The following is a 22,677-nucleotide window of genomic DNA, read 5'->3' on the forward strand; positions in this document are numbered from 1 at the left end:
TGGACCTGTGCTACAGCAGCATGCTGGAGATACACCGTGGGACATTAACACTGTAGAAATATCAACCATAGTGCAGGAGTTCAGCAAATAAACTCTGAGATTATAAAGAAAAGAAAAAGAAAAAAGTAATCCTCAAGGCCTGGTCTGGTGCATGCTGTCATTATTAATGTGAATCACGACTTCATGGTCCACACAAGGAGAGCTTATGTGCCTCCCCATAAAGCAGGTCTTCAGGGCACATTCATTACTAGCAAAGGACAAGCACCACAGTTTGCTGTCATACAATGATCCAACAGCTGCATGAAAGGGAGGAGAATATAAACATCTAGGCCAGGACACTATGTTTAACACCCTGCTCTTAATAAGAAATGCCATGCAGGCTGCAATCTCCCAGCAGAGCAGACAGAAACTTCATGAAAAGGTCTCACCTGATAGTTCCACATGCAACAAACTACATAGACCAGAACTTACAGTCCTGGGCAACATCCTAGGTTGAGACCTTATTGCTCTCTACAACTACCTGAAGGGAGGTGGGGTGCAAACCAGGTGGGGGTTGATCTCTTCTCCCAGGCAACCAGCAGCAGAACAAGAGGACACAGTCTCAAGCTGTGCAGGAGGAAGTTTAGGCTTGATCTTAGAAAGAAGTTCTTCACAGACAGAGAGATTGGCCATTGGGATGGGCTGCCCAGGGAGGTGGTGGGGTCGATGTCCCTGGAGGTGATTAAGAAAAGCCTGGATGAGGCACTTAGTGCCATGGTCTGGGTGATTAGTTAGGGTTGGGTGGTTGGTTGGACTTGGTGATCTTGGAGGTCTCTTCCAACCTGGTTGATTCTGTGACTCTGTGAGTTGACCCTGGCTGCAACTGTCAAGTGTGGTACAGTAGCACCTGAAGAACATATGCTGTGAATCAAAGCAAGCTTATTTTGCCTTGGAGGGTCCCAGAGGAAAAAGAAAATGAACCCTCTCTGCAAAAGGCTTTTCCTCCTCCCTGTTCTGTTGGCCCTTGTGTGTGCCATGATGCTCTCAAATGAACTCACTCACAATGTGACGACAGCCTCCTCATTTTTTGGATGTCAGGCTTTAAATGAAAGGAAATTAGGGTGTTTGGAAGGTTGTCACCTTATTCTCTGCCAAAGACCTGGACAATTTTACTTCTTCTTTTTTTTGCAGGAGTGGCCAAACCACTTTTGAATCACATGGTCAACATGGAGACTATGGCTGGCTTGCCTTATTTTCCCCAGAAGCCATCCACACTGTTCAACAGAAACAGCTTGTGCAAGTACAGGCAGCACGTCAGCAAAGATATGACAGAAAACAACACTTCTAGCACAATTAAGAAAACTGGGTTTGGTATTCTTACCAATCAAGACCAATGAGATCAGTAAGGGTGGCAAGACCTGGCTCTGGCACAGAATAATCTGCTTCCATTTCATGATCTTTTCACTAAGCAGACCCAAGACAGCATTCACTTGGCCTTAGGTGCTGTGTTAGCAGCATAGAATCATAGAATTGTTAGGGTTGGAAGGGACCTCAAGGCTCATCCAGTCCCAACCCCCCTGCCATGGGCAGGGACACCTCACACTGGATCAGGTTGCTCAGAGCCACCTCCAGCCTGGTCTTAAAAACCTCCAGGGATGAGGCTTCCACCACCTCCCTGGGCAACCTGTGCCAGTGTCTCACCACTCTCATGGGGAAGAATTTCTTCCTAACATCCAATCTGAATCTACCCACTTCTATTTTTGCTCCATTTTCCCCAGTCCTATCACTACCTGGCACCCTAAAAAGTCCCTCCCCAGCTTTCTTGTAGGCCCCCTTAAGATACTGGAAAGCCACAATAAGGTCTCCTTGGAGCCTTCTCATCTGATTTCATCCATTGTGTCACCTGGTCCTACCCTTGGCACAGCCTGATTGAAGGTATTGCAATGGACACGTTTCTCTATTCAGATACTTCCCCTGTGAGAACTCCTACAAACATTGCAGGACACTCCAAGAATTCATAAAAAGTCCATGGAGCTCATTTGGAACTGTGAAACTGTGGAGTTCTCCAGATCAGACAATTCATTTCATTCAAATGGTTTGTTCCTTTGGGGTTTTGTTTCCCCCCACAACTCAGGATCCCTGTCTGGCATTTTTAACTTGTGATCTTCCTCAGTTTCTTACCAGAGTTTCCTGTATTCTTCACCCCAGTCATCACATATCTCTGTGATCAAGTAATTGAAATCATCTGAAATACATCATGGGGAAGATGTCCCTGCCCACAACAAGGGAGCTGGAACTAGATGATTTTTAAGGTCTCTTCCAACCCAAACCATTCTGCATCCTTCAGCCTGTATTCAGAGGGGCCCAAAGACTCTGAAAAGCTTAGTAAGGCAGGACCTTGCTTACCAAGATTTCAATTTTCCATGCAGGGTTGCATATTTCACTTGGAATCTATTTGGGTTCCTCAAATGAAAGGAAGGTAAGAAACTGCAGTAACAAAGTCTGAGTTTGTTACTGCCCCCAGTTAAGACAGATCACTTTTTATTTCTTGTGTCTGGTATCACATCATAGCTGCACAGCTCTACAGCAGTTCAGCTTTATTGAAGGTGTTGACTTCATTTTTGGATCCCATGATTCTCCCTGTAGTTGGCAGCTGAGTTCTGGGCAAGAGCAGTGGTCTCAAAGAGCTACAATAGGTCATTAAATAATAAGAAATACATGACATGAAGCCTTAAAATATCTTTTCTCTAGAATTACTAGTGGCAGAAGTTTCACTTGCTGCATATTAAAAGACCAGAAGGTCCAAGTAAAATCTACTTTGTAAGCACTCTGCTTAAGCAGAATAGATCAACACCATGAAATAAGAGAGTAAATATCTACTAGGCTACCCCAGCTGCAACAGGGAGCAGCATGACACACCATGGCATGCCCATCTTCAGTTTGGGTGAAGTCCTTCACAGGTTCACAGGATGTTAGGAGTCTGGAAGGGACCTCTGGAGATCATTGAGTCCACCCCCCCTGCCAGAGCAGGACCATAGAATCCAGCACAGGTCACACAGGAACACATCCAGATGGGTCTTGAAAGTTTCCAGAGAAGGAGACTCCACAACCTCCCTGGGCAGCCTGTTCCAGTGCTCTGTGACCCTCCCAGTGAAGAAGTTCCTCCTCATGTTGAGATGGAACCTCCTGTGCTGGAGTTTCCATCCATTGCCCCTTGTCCTATCACAGGGGAGCAGAGCCTGTCCCCTCCTTCTTGCCCCCTAGCTCTCAGATGTTTATAAACACTGATTAAATCCCCTCTTTCAGTCTTCTCCAGACTAAAAAGCTCCCTTAGTTGCTGCTGCTACTTCTTCAGGAGCCTGTGCTGCCACTCTTACACTCTTTGCAGGCTGTTTCCATGCACACTGCACTAAACCACCTGCAGTTCATGGACTGCTTGGGAAGGGCCCTGGGCACACAGCTTCTGTTTACCCAAACAAGAGATCATGTGTGCTTCCACCAGCACAAAACCAGACTGCCTGTTGTGGTGCTGGTTCTTCTCTGTGTGGTTTTGCCTCCTGAAGATGTGTTTTCGTGGTGGCATTACATTTTGGTACTCATCTCAGCCTCATGCTGCCTGGCAGCTTGGGAATGCACTTCCCATTGCCTCGAATTAGAGCAGGATCTTTTGCCATGGCCATAGCTGACGTTCTCAGACCCTTTAACCCCAATCCATTGGATTCTAGGTCCGAATATGACCCAAAGGACACATTCCTTGTCTTGACTGGTAACACCCTCTAGGCCACAGATAACTCTTTGTCCACAGCAGCTCTTTCAGATAGGTCAGCTATATTTATTACAGCACATTGACCACATGGCCTTCCCCTTCTTCAGCCACAGAAGCTGCAGAGCCATGCTAAAGCAACAATTCTCTGACCCCAGGGACTTCCATGGGAGATCCACATCACTCAACAGGATAGAAGGTTCATGGCATTTGGACAGCACTGGATATGCTCTAAGGCAGCTGAGTGGCAGGCTGCCAATCCGATACGATTAAGGGCCATATCTGAAGTTTATCAGCCTGAGGTGAGAAATAAAAGTGATTTGCTTAAACACAAGGAAAAAGCCAGCACTTATGAAGGGCCAAATCCAAGGGGGCTGTTTTGTCACTCAGGTTGGATTTGCCAAGTAGTTTTCTCCTTATGACTGACTGATGAGAAAACTGTGGGCTTGACACCTGAATATGGACCTTTCCCCAGTGATTCATGGCTCTGCTGCCTTGCCACATGCTATTTGCCCTTTCAGATAACTGAGAGCAGCAGGAGGCTTTTCAATGGATTTTTCTTCCCATGTGCCCTGAGACATATGCTGCACAGGGTCCCCATGACTGTCACTACCTAGCTGAGTTCCAGCTCAAGTGGAAAACACCAAGAGCCATAACAACCTAAATACCAGACAGCTGCTGCCTCCCTGTCCCAGGCCACCTCACTTGCAATCACTTGAAGAGCTCAACATCAGTTCAGTGGTGTGGGCTGGAGAGCAGTCCAAGCTGCAAACACTCCTGGTGGAAGGGTTGTCTCCTTTGGAATGCACTTCCCCACTTCAGCTCTAGCAGCTTGGATTTGGTGACCTCCAGGGCATCCTGTAGGGTCCATCTGCTTTCCCAGGCTCTCAGGGGGTGGGATGAGAAATTTTGGGAAATTATAAGGCTACTCTAGGAAATGCTTAGTTGTAGTATGGCAGCAAGAGGTTGTGCCTTGAGACATTGACTCAGTGGGTAGAAATTGGACTGAGACTGCCCAGAGAAGAGAATGGGAAATGGTTACTGAGCTGAAGAAACAAACAGTTACTGACTTTGTGTGACAGGAGAGAGAGGATTTTTGTTACTTGATGAGTAAAATTCTTTTGATTAAGGTTTTAAAGTCTATCAATGAATAAAAAAAGAGAGAATATCAGGAAACATAGATCTTACAGTTGTAAAAGCTGGGGGTGGGGTCATGGTGGTGGAGAATAAAGTCCATTAAGGGATTGTTTCAAGTGCCCACTTAAAATATTAACACTGATCCCTCTGCCTTCTAGCTCCTTAAAACAAATCACCTTTGACATCATGCCATTCAAAATGAATGATACTTTCAATTTGCCTCCTTTCCTGCCATATTCACATTAAACTACTACACTGTATGCAGGAAAGAATCCAGCAAAAGCAACTCGTCTCTGCTGTATGCTAGGGAATGGTTTCCTTCAGATGGGCTTAATGCTGAAGACAAAGGTCAGCAATTTGCCCCAAACAAAGCACTGGAATTTAATCTTCCCTCTGCTTGTTGAGCAGCACTGCTTCCAAGGCCTTCACAGCCTTCTTCAATTACATTCCTACTGGAAAGCAGGGCTTTCAAAACCCTCCATAAAGGCTGTTCAATTGCTGCTTTTTTTTCCCCTGAGAGACTTGAAGCCGTGAATACTGTATTAGGGAGCTGCCAAGTTATCTGCAGAGGTCCTCTACCATTCTACCTCGTCCAGAGATGCTTGTTTAATTAACACATTCCACAAGCTGTAGGACTCCTTGCAGCTGAGGATTTCTTCTGCTTTGATGCATGATCATGCTGGAGAATGAGGGCATGGACAGTTCATGTCAAATTTTGCAGCCCCCTGACCAATTTTGCCTTGTGTAGGGAATGCATAGCCTGGAAATGCATCTCACAACCACACATGAAGCCAACACATTGTGCTTTGAAACTGGGAAGGAAGGAGAAGACAGCTGGAGATGTGCATTACTCAAATCACTGTAGGATAAGAAACAGATGCTGGCATGGCATTTGTGGAGCTGCAAGTAACACAGCTTATGCTGGCAGTTGGGAAGCTGAGCTGGTATCAAACCCACAGCTATGCAAAACCCACCAGCACAACCAGCACCCAGGCTGGCAGAGCCAGCCAAGACTGAAAGAGATCATGAGCACTGAAACATTCTCTCTCATGCTGCTGTACCTTCACTCTGGAAGGGACCAGAGCAGAGAGAGGGAAATCAGACTGCACCTCTCTAGGAGACAAACAGAACATTTCTCTTTCAAGGGTGCATTACCTGTCACCAGGACTTAAATTCACTTAAAGGAAAGGCAAAAAAGGAGGAAGAAATTCAAAGGGGTGTATTTTCTCACTGACTCAAGTCTTGATGATGTGTATGTCACAGGCAGTCTCCAGCTGAACTCCCAGTGCCTTCTCTGCTCTGAGGCAGTCAAAGGAAAGGCTTTCTTAACCCTCCCCAATGCATGTTGTAAGTGGGTGAGTTGGCAGCAAGATGAGATTCCCTTCTTTATTGCTGCCTACCAAAAAGGGAAACCTTGGAAAACTTCCAGATCTGGGAACTTGTTAGGGAAATACTAGTTTGCTGATGTGAGGGAGACAAAAAAAAAAAAAAAAAAAAAAAAAAGATGAGGCAGAATTCCACATAATTCTGCCAGCTAAAACATTGTTTGGACTTGCATCAATAGAAGGAAGCCATCAGCTAATTTACACAAAGGATAATGGCTTTTTGGGAGACATGATTTAGCAGCATCACTCCCAGCAACTAGTGAGACAGAAAGCTAAAATCACTGGGGCTTGGGAAAAACACATCATCTCTCCTTAGGGTGAGGAGAAGGAAAAATTTTCAGCTAGTCTCATACCATATGAGTGGTGAGACACTGGAACAGGTTGCCCAGGGAGGTGGTAGAAGCCTCATCCCTGGAGGTTTTCAAGGCCCTGGGGAACCTGATCTAGTGTGAGGTATCCCTGCCCACAGCAGTGGGGTTGGAACTGAATGATCCTTGAGGTCCCTTCCAACCCTGACAATTCTATGACTCTATGATTCACAGAATCACAGAATCAATAAGGTTGGAAAAGACCTCAAGGATCACCAGAGTCCAACCTGTCACCCAAGACCTCATGACTACTAAACCATGATTCTATGATTCATATGAGAAAAGAGAGAATAAAGGAGCACCCTGCTTATCATATGAGTTACATTGAGCACTTCTGGATCTCTCTGTAGACTTCAAGCAGTCCATAGGAGCTTACTAGTGATGGATGCTGGGTGATGGTCACTTTCCATGTGGTTCATCGGTGCTACTGTGAGTAAAATCCTATCCTTTTTTTTTTTTTCCTGAACCAGGATGGCAGGTCTCCATCAAAGCTCCTTTAGGATTTGGTACAGAGGCTAGTGCCAGAAGACCACAGGGCAACAGGGTGGATCTGTGTCTTCCCTCTCTCTGTGCTGGCTCTGTTGTAATCCCAGCCTGGACTAATGTATGAAGCCCATTGCAGCGTGCAGTGGGAGTAACCACAGCCCTGTGTGACCTCTGCGTTGGCAGCTCCTCTGCAGAGCTTGAAACTTTGCATTGCTGCCCTCCACTCCTTCAGATCTTACCTAATCAAGTTGATTTTTAACTCGTAAGAAAGGCTGTGGCCCCTGAGGAGACTTTGAAGCAGATTCTAAAAGAGACATTAGTCCTAGTCATAGGACCAGGGGTTGTCCCCGGCAAGGAACAGGGAGCAAAGGCTGTAATTCTCCCTCACAGCTCTGACCACTGATTCATAGTCACACTGCCATAGACAATACTGGCATAGACAATATTTTTAGAAGGTTTTGGTTTTTTCTTTTTCCATAGAAGATAATGAGGTTATGGCGCCCCATGGACACCCACAGTCTTCTGGGCAGGGATGAAAGCAGCCTCAGAAGGAAAGAGTCTCTACCTTGGAGGAAAAAAAAACTCTCCATGGAGCTAGGGACAGTCACGAGGTCTACTCTAAGCACAAGAGCTGCTTAACTGCTCCTCTTTTCATGTTGGCTTTTTTCTCCTCTCCCAATCAGTACAGGGCTCAGCAATACTACCAGTGCCTATGCAAAGAGGATGTACCCTCATTTACTTACAGCTGTCCCCCTGCCAACCCCCAGCTCTCCTCTCTGCCATTCTCCAGCCTCCTTGGGCACAGACCTGGGGCACACAGAGACCTCTAAGCACCAACAGTGCTGGCCCGTTCCCACCTCAGGGACAGGTTAGCTCCCTCCCATGTGGGGCTCACCAGCACAGAGGTCTTTCCCATCCCATTACTGGTGATAAGGCTTAGCAGGTTCAGCCAAAGAGATCTGAAAAGAATCTTGCTTGCAGTGGCACAGCTGCCAGTTGCCTTTGGCTGTTGAAGTGCTGATCAGCACGAATCCATCACACTTTGCTGCATAAAGTCTAACGTTCTGTGCTATTCAGTAAGTTCCCCACCACAGGCTTTTCTGGTTTGTGTTTCTGAGTTGGTGCTGTGCTTTTGCAGGGTGTTGTAACATCTTGGGGCTCAGAGTGCTGCAGTCACAAACCATACCTATGCTGAAAGGTCAAAGGCAATGGATGTGGTACTCAAGTGCTGGATATTGTTTGTTTGGACTGATCAGGATACTTCTCAAGTGACTTACACCAAATTCTTTCTGTGCTCAAACCCTTTTTTCCCCCTCCATAAGCCATGTTTACAAATGCCAAAAGTATTTTGAACTGGGAGTTATGAAAGCCTGCAAGCACTTACTTACAGAGGGCTGTTTCAACATTGCAAATACGTATGTGTAGTTGAGCCAGGTCCTGCTGCTCATGAGAACAGCCTTCACCAATCTGTCAACGCTGCCTTGTCCTGACTCGTCCAAGCTAGAGCTCAGAAAATCAGCGTGACATGAGGAGACCCTCAGGGTGCCACTGTGCAAACCTAATGCTGGTGCAGTGCAAGAGGATGCTGCATCTGGCAGGTAGGAAGAAGTTTGCAGCTGTTCACAGAGATTGTTAAATACCACAGAGACTACCCATCCTGTGGAATTAATCAATTACTCTCTGGAAAGGTCAAAACCTTCACATTTTACTTAATATTGTAAATTTCACCGCGACTTCAATGTCTTGGTCCATAACATATATTTTTTTTAAGGCTTACAGGAGTTGTTTAGCCATTTCTGCACTGAACTTTACCTAAATTCCAGGAGGGGGTTGTCCAGGGAGGTGGTTGAGGCCCCATCCCTGGAGGTGTTTAAGGCCAGGCTGGATGAGGCTCTGGCCAGCCTGCTGTAGTGTGAGGTGTCCCTGCCCATGGCAGGGGGGTTGGAACTGGATGATCCTTGTGGTCCCTTCCAACCCTGACTGATTCTATGATTCTTCAACAAAACCTAATTCCAGCCTACTTTCCTTCCCAAACTCAGGAGATTTTTTTTTCTTCTTCTTTTCATAGTTTGCATTTTATCATCTTGCTCTGCAATTTTGTTTCCCTTCCCTGCACTGAACTTTCACTCATCCTTTCCATCACTTCAGCTAAGAAACCACAGTTTAGAGAAGAGAATATTTTATTTTGCTTGTCTTAGAATTCCCTGGCATCGGTTTAGCATGGCAAAAAATGTGATTAATAAGTAAATAAAAGTCCTGGCATGCCCAGGAGCTCTATTCAGAAACAGTCTCCTAACTCCTGCTTTAACACTGCCAAGTGGGGCTTCTATTTTAATATCAATATTTAGAAGAATCCAGGGCTGTGCCCCAATTTCCAACCGACAGAGCACAGAGAAGTATTTCCAATTATCACCTCCAAAGTGTTTTCAAAGCTGCCTGTATTGATTACATGGGTGGAATCTCTCAGTGGCTTCAGGGATTCAATCACACCAGCAGCAAATCAGCCTTTTAACATTTCCCAGGTGAATTCACCCACACTGTGTCTTAAAACCAGAATTAAAAGTTATGTATGGGATTATCCTAATACTTCTCAACCTCTCTCTTTCTGGAAAGCCAGAAAACAGGAGCACTGGGATCAAAACAAGCCAGATTTGCACTAAGGCCCTTTATCTACAGTCTCTCCTCAGATATGGAATTGCAAGGAGAATGAATCCCAACTCTGTCAACCCATAAAATAATTTGCAGTGCCTTCTGTAGTGTTTTAAGTGGAAATACTGTATTTATATTAATTTTATTGTCCATTTGCACAGTCAGGAAAAGGTAACTCAAGCAGTGGAGCTGAAGTGCACAGATGAAGATGAAGGAAGAAGCGCATCTCGTGCCAAAGAAGTGCACTTTGCTGCAGACAGTACAAGAAGTGCTGCAAAGATGGAAATCAAACTAAACAAAGATGTTCAGGATTGCTTTTCTGTTTTGCAGATATTCAAAAAAGCCTACTTCCTTCACTCCAAAAGTATTTTATGGACTTTTGGTAGCTTTCATATAAATTAAGACTACCACTTAGTTTCTGGTTTTAAGTGAAAAAGAGGACGTTTCTTTTCCCCTTGCTCCTCTTCCACCAAAGAAGGGCATGGAAGGAGGAAATAAAAGAGAAAAATCCTAGAGGCCTCTGTAATCCCTAGCTGAAGCCAAGTCAAAATAATACTTCCTCCACCATCTACTCCAAAGAAGTGATTCTCCTTGAGAAGCATTAATTTAAGTCAGAATCACAAAATCACAGAATTAACCAGGTTGGAAATGAGCTTTGAGAACATCAAGTCCAACCTACCACCCAGCACCTTCTAATCAACTAACCCGTGGCACTAAGTGCCTCATCCAGGTTTATTTTTTCCAGGGACGGTGACTCCACCACCTCCCTGGTGGCCATGGCACATTCCCATGGCCAATTTCTCTTTATGGGAAAAACTTCTTCCTAACATCCAGCCCAAACCTCCCCTGGCACAGCCTGAGACAGTTTCTGGTTGCCTGGGAGAAGAGACCGACCCCCACCTGGCTACCACCTCCCTTCAGGTAGTTGTAGACAGCAATGAGGTCTCCCCTGAGCCTCCTCTTCTCCAGGCTAAACACCCCCAGCTCCCTCAGCCTCTCCTCACAGGGCTGTGCTCCAGACCCCTCCCCAGCTTTGTTGCCCTTCTCTAGACATGTACGAGCAACTCCACATCTTTCTTAAACTGAGGGGCCCAGAACTGGACACAGTACTCAAGGTGTGGCCTGACCAGTGCTGAGTACAGTGCTAGTCCCATCCCTCCCCAAAAGCCTGAGTGCATCCTCAAACACAGGATTTCAGTCTTCTCATCCCATGAGCACACTTCACAGCATCCCTACAATGCAGCCCTGGTGCATCTTGGTCTCTTCTCCCAGGCAACCAGCACCAGAACAAGAGGACACAGTCTCAAGCTGTGCCAGGGGAAGTTTAGGCTTGAGGTGAGGAGAAAGTTCTTCACAGAAAGAGTAATTTGCCATTGGGAATGTGCTGCCCAGGGAGGTGGTGGAGTCACCATCCCTGGAGGTGTTCAAAAAAGGATTGGATGTGGCACTTGAAGCCATGGTTTAGTTAATCATGAGGTGCTAAGTGATAGGTTGGACTTGATGACCTCTGAGGTCTTTTCCAACCTTGTTGATTCTATGATCTTTCCTCTTTTCCCTCCCCACAGTTCCCTTTTTTCATTGTAAGAGGGCTCCTGTGCAATTCAGTGTAAGGGAATTTTGCTCACTGTCTCCAGCAGAGCTGAACAGGATCAGCCAAACCAGAGGCTTGCTTTCCCCTGCCATCTTCTCATCACTACCAGAGGCAAAGTGACAAAGTGAGTTCAGCAGGGAGAAGAGTAAGTTTTTATCATAAGTGTAGCTCTACCTCTCATTCCCCCATATCCAGCAAAGGCTAAATTGGTTCTAAAATAAATTTCCTTAACAACCAAGTACTACTATTTAACAGGACCCCTGAGCACTTCTATAGAATTTTACTGTTTCAAATCTCTGCCTAAGTATTAATTAGCCTTAATGACTCATATTACCTAACAAGATAATGAAAAACCCTGCAGCTCACAACATCTGCTTCTATTTTCAGTGAGAGATGAAATGGATCTGTTAAAAGGATCTATTTTCTTCTAATTCCTTTTCTACATATCCCTGTAAGAACTTCTGGAAATAATTCAGTGTGTTGTGGCATTTTTAATTCTTTTTTTTCCCTCCTTAATTTGCAAAGGCCAATTTACTGCATCAAATTCAGCCTTTGACACAAATTAAAAAGGTTTAGTGATAATCACAGAATCATAGAAACATTCAGGTTGGAAAAGGCCCCCAGGATCACCAAGTCCAGCTGAATAATATTTGTTCCTAAAGAGGTTTAGTGATGATATTTGCTCCTTAGGAGGCTTTTTATTGAACATTGACAGGTGTGGACTCACTGTTTGGTAAGATGTGGATTTGCTGCCTGCTCTTTATGCAGAAGAGCAACCTCCTTCTTGGTTGCCACTGCCAAGGTAATGCTTAATGGCTTAAGCCTTATGAAATAAATTCTGTAAATAGAATGTGGGCTGAGATCATTTCAACTCATTTCCCCTGCCTCCCCTTCCCGTCCTGGAAGCTGTCAAGTACCAGCAGCCTGCAAGCAGCCTGTTCTCCCAGTGTTAGTCTTGAGTCTCACTAGATGTATAAAACAGCTTGTTTTTCACATGCTTTCTGTGATGGCATGAAAAAAAAGGGAAAAAAAAACCCAAACCAACAACCCACCCAACCCTTCTCAATTCCACCCATCGCTATAAACTGGATGCAGCTAATCTTGCAAGGGCACCAAACATCGCTCTGTTTGTCCATCATTAGGGCACTAGAAACCTATGTTTATGGTAGAATTATAGTTGAAGCTGAAGGGCTTTAAAGAAAGGGACTGAACCAACTGTGGGTTTGTAAACAAACAATATGGTTTTGACGTCAGCTGTATCATTTCATGTGCTGGAACAGTTTCTATCATGCGGCCAGCTCCTGCCCCTGAAGAGGATCTAATTTAATTTAGATGTATTCATGATATGGGACAGCATGTCAGATCCAAGAAACTACAGGGTACTGCTGAAGGCAAGGTCTACGCTGGAAAGGTTGCATAAGCTGTACTTTGAAGGAGCAACAGAGACCTTTTGGCTCAGGGAAGAGAGGGGAAAGTTGTGTCTGCTGCAGGAGAAAGGAAAAAGAAAGTGAGGGGGAAGGGAACAGTGGGAATGGGGAATGTCGAGGGAAAGGGCTTTCTCTTTCTTCTTTAGAAATACATCAGTTTGAGGGGTTTTTTTTCTTCATTAATGCTATAAAAAAAAATCCACATCACTTTTTCCAGAGCAACAAATCCTATCCACAGCATTTTGCTTGCAGCCTTTCTTGGGCTCCTTTTTATCCATGCCCTTTCTGTACTTGCCCTGCAGACAAGCACCATGCAGGACCACTCACCCAGGGAGATTTACTGTTAGGTACTGCTCCAGCCTCAAATGGACTATCCCCACTGCAGTGGCACAGCTAATCCTTGAGTCCTGGTGCAGGAAGTGTGACCCCAGGGACCATGCTGACTCCCTGCAATGGAAGCCCCACGACCATTCTAAGCACAGGCTGCTTGGGCTACAAACACCTGGGTGAGGAGCTGACACTTGGGTGATGCAAGAACACTACCAAGGTTTCAGTTTGCTGTTGTGATGGTGACCTGAAATACATCTTATGGTGCAGCCATCTGAGGGCACCAGTGTGGGAAAAATTATTTTCATACAGGGCAAAATTCTGATTGCTGAATTAAAACCCAAGCTATGGTTGGTGTCAATGGAATTGAAAGGGACTCCCTGTATGGACGAAAAATTATCTGTGGGCCAATGTGCTTATCCACTTGGTTCTTAATTGAGGCTAATTTCTCTTGAAACATTATTTCAATGAACAGTCTAGCAATGATACAGATGTTGTTTTAACTAGGTAGTATTTTCTACTCCACTAATTCCACTTCCCAGGTTTGCAGAAAACCTAGTTCCTCCCAGAGGTGTTGTAGGGCTCTATGGTGGTTACTCAGCTCTAGCTGTATGCACATCCCCCCCCGCCCCCAGCATCTTCCCAACACAGCTACCTGTGTGCCTACACATTTGGAAAGGAAAGAGGAGACAATTTCCCTTGCTGTTATTTCATACCATGGAGTCCTGATTACTTGTTGAAAAACCACTTCCAGGAAAAATGTAAGTTTTTATCCAAGGACAGCTGATGCTTTTCACAAAAGCAAAACAAACAAACTAAACCAAAACACAAAAAACACACACACAAAACCCCAGACCAAACAAAACCAAACAAATAAACAAAACCAACAAAGAAAACCAAACCCAAACATTTCTCAAAACCTCAAACTCCAGTTCTAGCCAAAAAACATGAGACCACCCTTAGGTGTAGTGCTTAGACTGATACTGCAAGACAATCACAGAAGTTATAACCAGTTGTGCCCTGCTGAGACCACACCTGCAATCCTGTGTCCAGTTTGGGGCTCCCCAGTTCAAGAGAGGCAGGGATCTGCTGGAAAGAGTCCAATGGAGAGCCACGAGGATGATTAGGGGACTTGAGCATCTCCCCTGTGAAGACAGACTGAGAGCCCTGGGGCTGTTTAGTCTGGAGAAGAGAAGACTGAGAGGGGATCTGATCAATGTTTATCAATAGCTGAGGGGTGGGGGTCAAGTGGGGGGGGGGCAGGCTCTTTTGGGTGGTGCACACTAATAAGACAAGAAACTACAGATACAAGCTTGAACATAGAAGATTTCATCTCAACATGAGGAGAAACTTCTTTCCAGTGAGGGTGACAGAGCCCTGGAACAGGCTGCCCTGGGGGGTTGTGGACTTTCCTTCTCTGGAGACTTTCAAAGCCCACCTGGATGCATTCCTGTGCAGACTACCCTAAGTGATCCTGCTCTGGCAAGGGGGTTGGACCTGATGATCTGTGGAGGTCCCTTCCAACCTCTAACATTCTGTGATTCTGTGATTTATAGTGGAAGGCAAGCTGCAGTTCTTTCCTTTGACCTGTTCCTTGGCTTCATGATTACATTTCTAAACCTTGCTTTTTAATCACTGTAAACATCAGAGCTGAAGAAACTGGTGGAAAGGAAATTGTCTACTTCTTCATGGTTTTAATCAGGCCAGGCTTTTGATGCCTTCTCTTCCTAGTTTCAGTGCCTGAGCTTTATGAGTGACATCATCACACAGCCTCAGAGTCTGGGATCTGCACATACCCTGTACTTTGCCTACATCTCTATTCCCTGAGCAGAGACACTCCCTGGGTCTGACACCATCCCCAGCTGAGGTGGGGCAGAGTGCCACAGAGACACTACCCTGTGATGTTGTCATTTGATGTCACAGAGGCAGCTTCCCTTGTGAGTAAGCCTAGAAACTGGCCCTTTTCTTCTCTAAGGTCCCTCACCCACACATTTATTCCTTGCAGTGCTGGCAAACCTCAGAAGCCAAGGAACCCCTAAATTTCTGGTGGGAATTTAGGAAAGATGTCCCAGCATCAAGGAGCAGAGCAGAGGTGTCCAAGCTCTCTTTAATGAGATAACCAGGGTATAGTAGCAGTCTTTCTGCCACAGGATGGAGCTCAGTGCAGGCTGCAAAGCATTTCTAGGAAGCTGGATGAATACTCAAGCCTCTCTCTGTCACTGATGTCCACACTGCTGCATCTTGGTTGCTATCAGCACCCACGCTGGCAGCTCAGAAAAGCTCATTTAGGTAGGTCTGAATCCCACTGCAGACCCTGCACCATCAAGATGTCTTCAGGTAGATAAAGCCCAAAGTGACTGAAAAAATATCCTGCATAGGTGAAGGTCTTGATCCTGTCTGAAAAGGTACAATGCCAAAGAAGCTGGGGGACAAAAAGTGCTGGCTCTTGGGAAGAGTGAGCATGTGAACTGTGCGGCTTTGATTTTGTCCCATTTACTCTGCTCACCACCTCTACAAAGTGTTTCTCACACTTTTAACAACCCTGAAAAGAACCTGCCAGAACTGGAAGCCCAAGGTACTTTTTACAGAATCACAGAAACATTCAGCCTGGAAAAGACCCTCAGGATCACCAAGTCCAACCATTGACGCTTCTCTACAAGGTTCACCCCTAAACCATATCCCCTAAACCATAGCCCCAAGCACCACATCCAAACCACCTTTAAACACATCCAGAGTTGGCAACTCAACCACCTCCCTGGGCAGCACATTCTAATGCCTGACCTCTCTCTCCATGAAAAAAAAATTTTCCTAATGACCCACGACCCTGGGATTAAGAATTCCATGCTCTACTGCCTCAGCTAAGAAGTGAAATGGCACAGGCAGGATTTTTTTTACCTCTTTTCAAACCAAGCATTCCAAAATTTATATTAATGGGGCTGATCTTTCTGACTGTGAACCCTCCCTGAACAGAAATATTTCACAGGAGAAACCCTCTGACCTCTCCTTCTGCCCAAGCACAATGCAGAAGCAGAAATGGCTTCGTTGAAGGAGTTAAAAGTTTTCTGCAATAATGCAGGAAATCACTCTGTGCAACAACCATCAGGCACATTCTGGGGCAGTTTCCCCACAGGCTTCAATCTATGGGGGGAAAAAATAAAAAATAAAAATAAATCTTGATTTATTACATAGCATTTGGACAGCTGTGAAAGAAAATTTGCCAAAGATCAGAATAATCAACTCTTTCACCCAAGCAGGTTTGGGTTTTTTGGGGGCTTTTTATGGAAGGAAAAAAAAAAAAAAAAAAAGCACAGAATGGGTCTGAGCAAAATAAATAAAAATTCCACACTTTTAACCAACAGAACCTTTTAACCAACAGAACCTTTTGCATCACTGAGAAACATTTACAGGCATCCAGAATCTTTTATCATAAAAAAAAAAAAAGTTGCTCTGGCCTTTAAAAATGACAACTTTTTCTTCCATTTTTTGTTTACTGATGGTCTTGAAATCAGTGGGTATCCCTAACTTGTGGCATCTCTTCCTGCTGCGCTGCTGTCAAATGCAGGGCTCCTGTAAGCTGTGCCTTGCTATTTTTCCCTCCCATCTCTCTTTTCACAGAATCACAGAATGTCAGGGGCTGGAAGGGACCTCAAAAACTCATTCAGTCCAACCCCCCTGCCAGAGCAGGATCACCTAGAGCAGATTAACAGGAATGCATCCAGGTGGGTTCTGAATATCTCCAGAGAGGGAGACTCCACAACCCCCCTGGGCAGCCTGTTCCAGGGTTCTGTCACCCTCACAGTGAGAACATAAATGTTTCCTTCTCTTTCCATGGAACTTCCTATGCCTCAACTTCCACCACTGCCCCTTGTGCTGTCATTGGGCATCACCCAGCAGAGCCTGGCTCCAGCCTCTGGGCACTCACCCTGCACATCTGTATCAACATGAATGAGGTCACCTCTCAGGCTCCTCCTCTCCAAGCTACAGAGCCTCAGCTCCCTCAGTCTCTCCTCATAAGGAAGATGTTCCACTCCCCTAATCATTTTTGTGGCTCTGTGCTGGACTCTTTCAAGCAGTTCCCAGAGGTCCTTCTTGAACTGAGGGCCTCAGAACTGGACACAATATTCCAGATGATGTCTCACCAGGGCAGAGTAGAGAGGGAGGAGAACCTCTCTCCACCTACTAACCACAGCCCTTCTCATCCACCCCAGGATGCCATTGGCCTTCTTGGCCACAAGAGCACATTGCTGGCTCATGGTCACCCTCCCATCCACCAGGACCCCCAGGTCCTTTTCCCCTTCACTGCTCTCCAGCAGGTCAGTCCCCAGCCTATACTGATACATGGGGTACCAGGCTGGAATTGTAAAGCTAGCAGAACACCATCTACTAGCAGTACCCATCACATGAGTCACCACCACGAGTGTCTCAGACATGAGTTTTCATCAGTTGAAAGGGTCACTAATGCAAATATTAACCAGGAAAGGTAAAAATTGAATACAGTTAAACACAGGCAGAAAGAGGGCTGCAGATAGAAACATACATTAGCCATTCAAGTTATACAAGCATATACATCAATCTTCCCAGAGCCCAAGCATCCCTGTTCCACTTGCCTGTTTAATTAGCACACAATGAAAGCCACTGAATTTCCCTGACAAAGGTGCTGCATACCCTGCAGTCCTACTGGGTAGCAAGTTCTGCATGGGACAGCAATGTGCTCTTGTGGCCAAGAGAGCCAATGGGATGCTGGCGTGCAGCAAGAAGAGCGTGTCCAGCAGGGCTAGGGAGGTTCTGCTCCCCCTCTGTTCTGCCCTGCAGAGACCACACCTGCAATACTGTGTCCAGTTTGGGGCTCCCCAGTTTCAGAGAGACAGAGATCTGCTGGAGAGAGTCCCAGGGAGAGCCATGAGGATGATTAGGGGACTAGGGCCTCTGCCCTCTGAAGAGAGACTGAGAGCCCTGGGGCTGTTTAGTCTGGAGAAGAGAAGACTGAGAGGGGATCTGATCAATGTCTATCAGTAGCTGAGGGATGGGTGTCAAGTGGAGGGGGCCAGGCTCTTTTGGGTGGTGTGCAATAACAAGACAAGAAACAACAGGTACAAGCTTGAACAGAGAAGATTTCAGCTCAACATGAGGAGAAACTTCTTCACAGTGAGGGTGACAGAGCCCTGGAACAGGCTGCCCTGGGGGGTTGTGGAGTCTCCTTCTCTGGAGACTTTCCAAACCCCCCTGGATGCATTCCTGTGCAGACTACCCTGAGTGATGCTGCTCTGGCAGGGGCTTTGGACTCGATCTCTGGAGATCCCTTCCAACTTCTAATACTGTGATACTGTGATACTTTGGCCAAAAAAGAAAGGAGAAAAGAAATTGCTTTTAAGAGCAACCCCAAAAAATAGTCCTTTGTCTAAATGGCACTTTGAATAAAGATGTTTCCAGTGTTTGTTTATTTATCCAAATCCAGGGGTTTTATCTTGGGTGTTTTGATTTTTGTTTCTATGCATAAGGAGGAGGGGATAAAAAGGGCTTTACTAAGCCAGACTTTCAGTAAGACACCAGATGATGGATAGTCAAACACAGAGCCTCCTGTAAACACAGAGAGAACCAAAAGGTATGAACTGAGTCATAATTGTGTCAACACAGGTCGCAGACCCTTGGTTTATTTCAGCCTTCCTGTTTTTCACAGGTTTCTTTTCACACTACACTTTTTTTTTTTTTTTAAGACACAAGACTCTTTTCAGTACCCCTTAGTGGGGTGCAGAAGCACACAGGTTTGTACACCAAAACGTGGGCATCTGCACACACATGTAGGCTGTGTTGCCACAATTACAGCAGCAGCAGCAGCAGCAGCAGCAGCATTTTCCATCCGTGGCTTACGACTGCATTCAGCTAAGCTGTGCCTTGCTTTCACAGCAGTCCATGCCTGCTCTAAACCAAAAGCTCCAGCCCAGCTCTGCCTCCAGCTTTTCCACAGAGGCCCTTGGAAAGCATCCAGAAAATAGGAGTAAAAGAAAACCTCAACAGCCTGGTCCTCCAGTTCATGCAACCCTCTAAGACTCGGTGTGACTTTTCTTTCCTAACATGTGGCAAAGTGGTAAGACTATGTCTGACCAAAAGTGCTGGGAGGCAGACACGCAGCAAAGAGGTCTGTGATGAGCAGAACCTACCACTATTTGTCTTGATCTCTAAACATATTGAATTGAGGCTGTAGTCTTTTCCTTCCTAAAGTTGTTCTTCTCTGCTGGTTGCCTATTTCCATAGAAATTAGAGAGACAAAAAAAACAGAAACAAAAACAAACAAACACTCTCTGGGGTTTCTTTCATTATGTAATTTAATTGGCACTGACCAAAGGGCTAAAGAGATGATAGGGGAGGGACCAATGGGCAGACCCACTGAGCAGTTGGATCCCCTGCAAGCCACAGACAAGTTCAGCTGATGGTTCAAGAGAGATGATTCAGTACATTCCCTCACAAAACCACCTGTGGAGACACCTTGTTGCCTGAAATCCTGAGATCCTTCTAAAGGACTTGCAGATCATACTAAATGAAGATGATCCTGCCCTGGCAGGGGGGTTGGACCTGATAATCTCCTGAGGTCCCTTCCAACCTCTGATATATTGTGACACTTCGATACTGAGTTAAAGTCAAGGGAGTTATTCTTCCTTGACAGAGAGAGTAAAAGAAGCAGGCCAGACTGCAAGAACCAGTTCTTGTCCCTGGATGCCATGAACCACACAGAGCCCAGTGCAATGGACCTGCATGAGCAACAGATCCACCCTGCACACCTCAGATCAATCATGTGCAATCAACTCAATGCTACAGACTCACAGCCTCTGGCTCATCCAAGCTGTGTCAGATCCCTGCACGAGGAAGAAGTTTAGATACAGTGTCTGTTCGTCTGGAATGTTTCAGTCTCAGGTAGCTTAACTTACAGAAGGTTTCATCTCAACATGAGGAGAAACTTCTTTACAGTGAGGGTGGTGAAGCACTGGAACAGGCTGCCCTGGGAGGTTGTGGAGTCTCCTTCTCTGGAGACTTTCCAACCCCACCTGGATGCATTCCTGTGCAGACTACCCTAAGTGATGCTGCTCTGGCAGGGGGGTTGGACTGGATGATCTGTGGAGGTCCCTTCCAACCTCTAATGTTCTATGATTCTGTGATTCCATGAACTGAAAAATGGTAGAGCTGGCAAGGACAGATGACCTTACCCAGGCTAAGCAGTGCTTCATGCCTTGTGTAATCACATCCAGCTCAGTGGGAAAGCCACTCAGTAAATATCAGAACAAAGATCTGGACCTCATTTCCCAGCCACTTGCTCACATTCCCAGTCAACAGGTAATCTCTGCACTGAAGCCAAATCCACCAAGATTCAGACTGGATGTTAGGAAGAAATTCTTCCCCATGAGAGTGGTGAGACCTTGGAACAGGTTGCCCAGGGAGGTGGTGGAAGCCTCATCCCTGGAGGTTTTGAAGGATAGGCTGGATGTGGCTCTGAGCAACCTGCTGCAGTGTGAGGTGTCCCTGCCCATGGAAGGGGGGCTGGAACTGGATCCTTGAGGTTCCTTCCAGCCCTGACAAATTCTGTGCTTCTTTGACAGTGGCTCTTGCCTTGTTTCTTCAGAAACTCATCCACACAAAAAAAAAATGCAAGACGGAGCACATTTGGGACAAAGCTGACATAGAATAAAATAAAATAAAATAAAATAAAATTATAAAATAAAATAAAATAAAATAAAATAATAAAAAATAAAATAAAATAAAATAAACTGCCAGAAGCCTCATTTCAGCAACAGAGATCACTGGCAGACTATTTTTTGTAAGACCACTTGTTTTAGGATATGACACTTGTGCAAAAAGCAAACATTTCACCTGGTGCTATTTTCCCCTGCAGGAACGAAGGCTGATGGAACAACAGTGAAACTTCTCTATGCAAATTACAATATATTAAGTCAGATTTTTTTTCCCAGCAGGTTCTGCACCTTCAGAGATTGATGGTTCCAGGGTTGATGCGTTCACTGAGTGGCCATAAGCTGGGTAAACCTATGCTCTTCTCCTCTCTCCCCCTCCTTTCTTTACCTCCTTTTAGCTCTCCAGCAGAAGATGAGGGAAGTAGAATTTACTGAATGAGACCATGAATAGAGCTCCAAAACATTCCACATATTTTCTTTGCATAAACAGGCTATGAATTTCCATTGCAAATAGTGCCAGGGCACTGTCACTCAGAGCCCAGGAGCTCACCCAAGTCAGAAAAATTATGCTGCCTGTTATCTCAGTTGTTATGAGTTTCTTGCCTTTCATTCATTCATTGCCAGTGGCTGGATTTTATGTCAGTGCAAGGGAGAAAAGGAGCCTCAGTTGCTGGAGTTAACCACTTGTGGTGAGACCAGTAACACTGGGCAGGACACATGGAAGGAGCTAGCTGCCAGTCTTGGTCACCAAGGTGCTAGTCAAAAGAATGCTGACATTTGGCAGGTATGAGTGGGAGAAATGCTGTTTTATGGAAATGGCCACTGGAAGATCCCTTCCAAATCTGCAGTGTTTGGCTCACACTGATAAAACAAAGTAACTTAAATACATAAATAAATAATGTACTTGTCCCATAAAAACACTACCTGAAGTACAGTTGTGGATGTTATCAAGTTGGGTCCTTGATAGGAAGCAGGTAGTGTTGAGCTTGCATGGCAGCTCCTGGGAGGTACATGCACTGCATGCCCATCTCTAAACTGGTTCCATTTACTGATGAGTACCTTGAATGTTGTTCTGCTGAATGAGTTCTGGCAGCATGCTTTATTTATGCAGTACTTCCAAAGAAGGGAAAAGCTCTTACCTATTGTTCTTCTCAGATCTTCACACTGGCTAATGTGAGGGAATTTCAAAATTTCCTTCCACTTTTTGCTTTTGCCTTTGCGTTTCCCTCCACCTCCTGCAGAGAAAGAAATACTATGATTAGATCTCTTTGGGAGCACAGCCTCATCCAGAGTATACCAGACCAGTCACTGTTCTTATAGACATCACCAAGAATTAAAGTTGAGACATCGTGTGAAGGTGTACATATCAATTCCTGAGCTTGTCTGGGCTGAAACAGACCATCTGACAGAGGATCATCTTGCTGAAAGGTGGAAGTTCAGGTCTGCAGACCACCAGATCCACTTCAGATGACAGTGGTGAACTGAACTGAGCATCTCCAACATCACCTCCACCCCAGTTGACGAACATTTTGTGCATGTCAAACAATCTTATAAAATTACAGCTCACATCTTTTCAGCCTGAATTGCCTCCTGGTTTTGGGATGAGCCCTAATTCCATTCCAAAAGAAGTGTTGGAAACTGAAGATTAAAATCCAATTCTCCTCACCCACCCCCCTCTCCCATCACATCACATCACATCACATCACATCACATCACATCACATCACATCACATCACATCACTGCCAACATGACATTACAGCTGATGTCACACACTCTGGTCATTGTTGCTTCCATAGGAGGAGAACAGTAGGAGAAAATTGCAGTAACATCCTCAGGAAGAGAGAATATCTCTTTGGTTCTTTTATCCCCAAGATTTCTTGAACTC

At 45.4% G+C, this 22,677-nt stretch overlaps 1 protein-coding gene across 1 annotated transcript in view; it reads right to left on the reverse strand.

The window, feature by feature from the left end:
- Positions 1-22,328, reverse strand: part of GRK5 (G protein-coupled receptor kinase 5) — a 120,857-nt gene extending 98,529 nt beyond the window's left edge. The window contains exons 1-2 of the mRNA XM_054382311.1: positions 22,298-22,328; positions 21,931-22,026 (exon numbers count right to left, since the gene is read on the reverse strand). Coding sequence (XP_054238286.1) covers positions 21,931-22,026; positions 22,298-22,328 — 127 coding nt within the window. The remainder of the gene's footprint in view (positions 1-21,930; positions 22,027-22,297) is intronic.
- Positions 22,329-22,677: the final 349 nt, after the last annotated feature.

The sequence above is a fragment of the Indicator indicator genome, chromosome 7, assembly GCF_027791375.1.
Source record: "Indicator indicator isolate 239-I01 chromosome 7, UM_Iind_1.1, whole genome shotgun sequence".
NCBI lineage: Eukaryota > Metazoa > Chordata > Aves > Piciformes > Indicatoridae > Indicator > Indicator indicator.